This window comes from Sebastes umbrosus, chromosome 5, assembly GCF_015220745.1.
Source record: "Sebastes umbrosus isolate fSebUmb1 chromosome 5, fSebUmb1.pri, whole genome shotgun sequence".
NCBI classification, from domain to species: domain Eukaryota; kingdom Metazoa; phylum Chordata; class Actinopteri; order Perciformes; family Sebastidae; genus Sebastes; species Sebastes umbrosus.
The window spans coordinates 29,161,751-29,167,750 of NC_051273.1; the positions used below are offsets into that span (position 1 = coordinate 29,161,751).

The window sequence follows — 6,000 nt, forward strand, 5'->3', positions numbered from 1 at the left end:
GAAAAAACAAGAAAAATATGTTTTACTTATTGTAGCCTGTTAACAGTTCAATTATTTTTTCAACCCCAAAACAAGTGTAAATGTATTACAAAAACATTCTTTTGATATTTAGCATTTTTTGTAATTTTTTTAAATAAATTTAGCATGGCCAAATTGACAAAATACAGGGGGGAGGACAATACATTTTGACTAATTGTTTTTTGTAATTTTTGAATCAATCTGCACGGCCATTGTTTAAATAATAATAATAATAATAATACATGTTTTTTTACATACAGAATTTTTTTTATAAATATTTGTTAATGCCAAGAGAGATACATTAACATACCAACAAACAAAACAATTTTGCCATTTCTGTTTTTTGGGGGGTTTTGAATACATTATGCTAGAGCATAGATGGAAAGTTTGGGCTTGATAGGGTGTCACATCTTTCCTTTATCATACTTTTATTTTATTTTAATCTGGCTGACTGATTTTTATCACTGTTACAAATGATGCTTACCTTATACATTCCTGTACAGGTCATTTTAATCAGACCAGTGTAAACAGCTTACGTGTAATGTTTCTTCTCCTTTTGGAAACAAAGTGTCCTGGACAGAAACAGCTGAAGGATTCTTTGATTGCACACACAGGATGTTGTGTGTGAGTGTGTTTGGGCTCTATCCCTGGCAACATATTAACACGCTCATGTTAGGAAATGACAATGACATCATTCATTTTCCAGTGCTGTAAATGTAACCACCAAAAAAAATCTGCTTTTCATGTTGACACGGACTGTCTGAAACCAAACCTAAAGAGCTTCAGAGAGAGGACAGGCTCTGATCACAGCCGCTGTTTGTGTCTATACACAAGCCAGCGCTCCTACACAACAAACTGTGTGTTTTACAAGAGTAAGACTTGATGGTGTGTCTGCCTTCAGGTCAGGACATGGTAAAAATGGTACTGCAATTAAAGTCAAGTTAAACAGCAGATGTTTATACGGGGTCTGTTTACAAGGGAGCTACTTGCTGCTCTATTATCAAGCATGCAGAAGGGATGCTATTACCTGGTCTACAATACCTGCTACATTAAATATAATATCCTGTTTAGTGCCAAAACAATTTGCCAATGGACATAAAAAGGTATCAACAACAACTTCTAGCTGATTAATTGTTTAGGTCATCAGCAAAATTGCCAATCATTCTCTGTTTCCAGCTTCTAAAATGAGAGGATTTGCTACTTTTCCCATCATTGGTTGGACGAAGCAAGACACTGTTTAATCCAAAACGTTATCAATAGATTAATCAATAATGAAAATGATTGTTAGCTTTAGCCTTAATCCTGTTGTTACCATAGACTGTGTATAAGAGGTGGACATAGTCACTGTGACGTCACTTATTGGTTTGTGGACTACAGTTTTGAATCCTTGAGTTCAGCATTTTGGCCGTCGCCTTCTTGTTTTTTTGCAACCAGAAATGACACAAGAGGGTGGAGCTAGGTACAACCCAACGCTGAATAAGACATTTTTAGGCGATCAAAATGTTATCATTAACTTTCATGAACTTAATAGACACTGTGAAACTGTTAAAGTTGTAAGACAAAAACAAAGATAACTCCCAGACCGGACAACGCCATGGTGTCAATCACAAGGTAGCCACGCCCTAAGGCCTACCCTGCTTTATGGTCTATTTGACTCTAAATGGAACCATAATTTACTAAATGAACATTATGCTGTATTGAAGAAGACTAGAAACTAGCGATTGAGACCATAAACTCATGTTTACAATGTTTACTGAGGTAATAAATCAAGTGAGAAGTAGGCTCATATTCTCATAGACTTCTATACAATCAGATTTCTTTTTGCAACCAGAGGAGTCGCCCCCTGCTGGCTATTAGAAAGAATGCAAGTTTAAGGCACTTCTGCATTGGCTTCACTTTTCAAATCCCGGACTTGCCCACTGGTTGTTACACAATTTATAAAAAACCTCAGTTGGACAAATTTACAGAAAAATCCAAGCAGACAGCCCCTGGAAGTATTACAGCACCATAACAGGGACATGATTCATTACCCAGTATTCCACAGTGTAAGCAATAGGTAGAAGTTTCCCTGAATGAAAACGCCCTGTCTGGTCCTCCATTTCATATGGTTTCAAACAAAAACACATAATTCAGCTGGCAGCAGCTCAAAAACATCTGTCTGACTTCCCATGATACCATAAAGCACACTCCCTCAAACTCAACACCTCCTTCCCCTGACTCAAACCTGGCTATGAAATGTTATTCTCCCACTGTTAAACTGATCTTAGGACAAAGTGCAGATACTAAAATAACTGGAAAAGGTTATAAAACATAGTTGAGGGCAAATCTTATTAATTGGACTACATTTTTACCTCATTATTCACATGATATCCCAAATGGCCGGGTGGTGCGGTAATATTGCATGACAGTCAGTCATATCGAACGTGCGGAGGTTCAGGGACATGACTTCATGCAGAAATGTGAAATTATGAGCTAGAGCAATGACTTCATCTTTGGAAGCAGCTTGTATTATTAAACAGACCATTTCCATGTTTATTGCAAATGAAGACTAATAAAATCTAAATCTTTAAACAGAAATGAAGAGTTTCTATAAAATCTAATGTTGGCCTACTGATGCTGGTCATCTGCTGTAGTGTTTGAATTGTGTTGTCAAACAGCCATTGATTGGATTTACTGAATTAACTTGCAGCAGGTTTCAAGTCTCCCTGCAAGTTGATTTCATACCATTAATGAAATGAATGAATGACTGAATGATGGAACTAAGAGGGCATAAGGAGAGCGCAGATCTCCGCCAGGGCCAAATGTCCCATCTCGCAATGTTGACGAACGTAAAAAATAATTTGTGTATCCGCCCCTTGATTGGGATCCGCTCCAAAATGTAATGGGTTCTTCCTTGGCCCATGCAACACCCTTCCACCAAGTTTCATGAAAATCGGGCCAATAGTTTCTCAGTAACACTGCTGACACAAACAGAAAAACAAACTGAACCCGAAAACATAACCTCCTTGGCGGAGGTAATAAACATATGAGAGCACTTAGAATAAATATGTTCACCAAGGATACAGATCAACAAGCTATCTGGATGCCATTTCTAAAAATGTTTTTTTTATCGTCCAAACATTGGTTAGTTGGTTAGTTAGTTAGTTAGTTAGTTAGTTAGTTAGTTAGTTAGTTAGTTAGTTAGTTAGTTAGTTAGTTAGTTAGTTTGAAACATTATTGTCCACAATGTGGAAAATTGTCTTTGGCTTCACCACAATCAACATGAGTTACAAATAAGACAATAGTAAGAAAGAATAAAAACATTGGAGGAGCTTGGAGTTCAATCATATGCAATCAAATACAGTTCCGTTGGCCTATTACAAATGTGCAATGTGCAAATTCTGCAAACATGAGACAAATGTGCAAGTTCAGTGTAGGGTGGAGGTGAGGGGGATTAATTATGTATTTAATAATTTAACTGCACTTGGGACAGATTATTTCTCAGTGGCAGTCTAAATGGCTTTCCTTAGGGAAGTAGTTTAAATTGTGGGTACAATGGACAGGACGGGTCACTAATAGTTTAAGGTTGTTCTTTGTAGAACAGTGTCATACTTTTCAGAGCCAATGTACAACATACACAGTAAAAGAATAAATCAATTGAGTTATGCATGTTTTGCATAGCAACTGCACTATGAAGCTAACTAATGATGAGCTATCCCAGATTCACACAAACCACACTACAACCATACATTAAACATTCAAATAGATACGGGTGGATGGATTGATGCTAAAAGTGTTGATACTGCAGTACCTGTGTTTTTTATTTAATTTAATAAAAATGTTATTGATACTCATAGGGGAAAGACTGATACCAATGCATGTTCCCTCCATCTTCCACTAACTGCTTGAGTCACTCCAAACGCATCATCTTTGCTCACAGTCAAAGCAGAGATTAGCTGTCTGTCATGGTGCACTTCAGACCTTCCCCCAGTGCCCCGCTTTACATTTGCATCATCTAGCAACACAACGGACGCACACATTCACACACCTGGCCACAGTACCCAACGCTCAGCATCCGCAATGACTGAGCAAAAATAATGAATTAGCTCACTTTTGATGCCACCTGTGATATTTTCAGTCCGCCCACCGCAGTGTTAATACCACAGATTTAATCAGACGGATCAAAGTTCATCATCTCAAGAAAAAAAAGCTGCAGGAACAGAGAAAGGTGGAGGGACAATCCCCAGTGACACCCACACATATCTACCTGACCTATGTCTTTCAGAAAAGGCAGACAGGTATGCTGCACTCTGTGTGAAGAGGAACTGCTGCAACTGCCTACCAGCTGCAGTCATGAAAGTAGTGGTAACAAATAATGAGACAGTTTGTCTCAGTATTGTTCTATAAATCCTTTAACTTTTGCATTAACTTTTGCAGTGCCCAGTGTATAACACATATTCACCACATACACAAGCAGCCTGTAGTGTAATGAATACACTCCTAAATTACACTGCTGTGTGACTATAGCTGTAAATCATATTAACTTCGTATAAAAGGTTTGTGAATGGGGGGGGGTACCAATCCTTGCATTTCTTTGCATCAGATAGAAATCAACCTTTTCTAGAGATATGATCTGCAAAATGGACTGCACTACAATAATAAAACTGTTAGAAATGGACCAAAACATGTCAGAAAATAAACTAGGCGAGCGTTGTCATCTTGGAGGATGAAGTTAAGTCCCAGATTGTGGAGATATGGGACCAAAACGTGTAAAAATAAATACATAAATAAAAACACCGGATTGGTCCTTTAAGCAGAGGAAGAGGCTGTGCCAAAATTGCAAAGCTGAGCACAGTGACTGAGCTCAAAGAAACATGAATTCATAGATTTGTCAATGAGGTTTTGCACAATTCATACACTTTATGGGATGTTTATGGTCCTGTGCGTGGGCTGATGATAACATATGACACAGTAGTGCCCAGAAGGACTTCACTGTACTCACCGCATCTTTCTCTGCTCTCCTGCTCTCCTGGTGGTGCTCCATGTTACAGAGTTTCCTCTTGTTTTTGTTCTCTGTCCTCTTCATCACTTAAAAACACTCACACTTGTGTGCTTGTGTCCGGTCTGGCCCGGTTGTGGCTGAATCCTCTCGGTAACGTCAGTCTCGGTTAGCTGGCTAGCAACGTGTCAGATGCAGTTCGTTGAGTTGAGAGTCCACTCAAGAAGAGTTTGTTCCAGCCAGACAGCCATTGTCTGGTCAGTCGCCAGTCCTGCAGCTGTGGATAGCTAACTAACTCACAGAGAGCCTTGCTACTACTGTTAATGCAGACTGCACATCTGGAGAACCAGTTGTGAGGTTGTGACAAGCTGTCAATCAACCCAGCAGACACTGTAGTTTCTCCTTGAGGACAATAAAAAGGGCGGTTTGTGCTCGTTCACGAGGACAGCTTATAATGATGCATGCTGGGCTGTCGTTTCTAGGCAACAGTTCATCCAACCCAACTTAGTCAGTTAGTCAGTAGCCGCTGATGCTAAGCTAGCTTCCTGCTGCGTGACTAGCCGCTGCAGCTCCCGTTTACCTGCACAGGAACACCGCGACACCCATCATGACAGACAGGTCTGCTGTCTTCACACCGGGACTCTGCGGTGCTTTATCCGCCTCTCGGTGGGTTTATGCGACAGTGACTGTCCTCTTCACATGTTCTTCCATCATGAGATAAAAAGGCTAAAGCTCCGTGTGTGCAGACAGACACCCGGTTGAACTGCAGCCGCGGTGACACGACTCGGCTCGGCTCGGCTTGTTTCCTGACTCTCTCTGACTACACGCTCCGTCACTGCGGGGTCAAGCTAGCGAGGACGATGATTCAACATCCGGTAGAGCTTTAGGAAAATAAAAGCATCGTTTATTCCAGAAACAGCTTTATTTACAAAGTATGTGTAAGTTTTACACAGGCCTATATATAATATTTAAACAAACGTCACTTTGTAATATGCATGTTTGTT

The 6,000-nt window shown here is 39.8% G+C and overlaps 1 protein-coding gene across 7 annotated transcripts in view; it reads right to left on the reverse strand.

Annotated features, from left to right (window-relative positions):
• Positions 1-6,000, reverse strand: part of mast2 (microtubule associated serine/threonine kinase 2) — a 212,974-nt gene extending 206,974 nt beyond the window's left edge. For 2 of the 7 annotated variants that reach the window (XM_037770189.1, XM_037770188.1), the window contains exon 1: positions 5,000-5,998. In XM_037770189.1, the coding sequence (XP_037626117.1) occupies positions 5,000-5,083 (84 nt within the window). In that variant the 5' untranslated portion in view covers positions 5,084-5,998. Of the gene's footprint in view, positions 1-4,999 lie in introns of all 7 variants that reach the window. The other 5 variants (XM_037770200.1, XM_037770191.1, XM_037770190.1 and 2 more) reach the window with 4 other exon arrangements.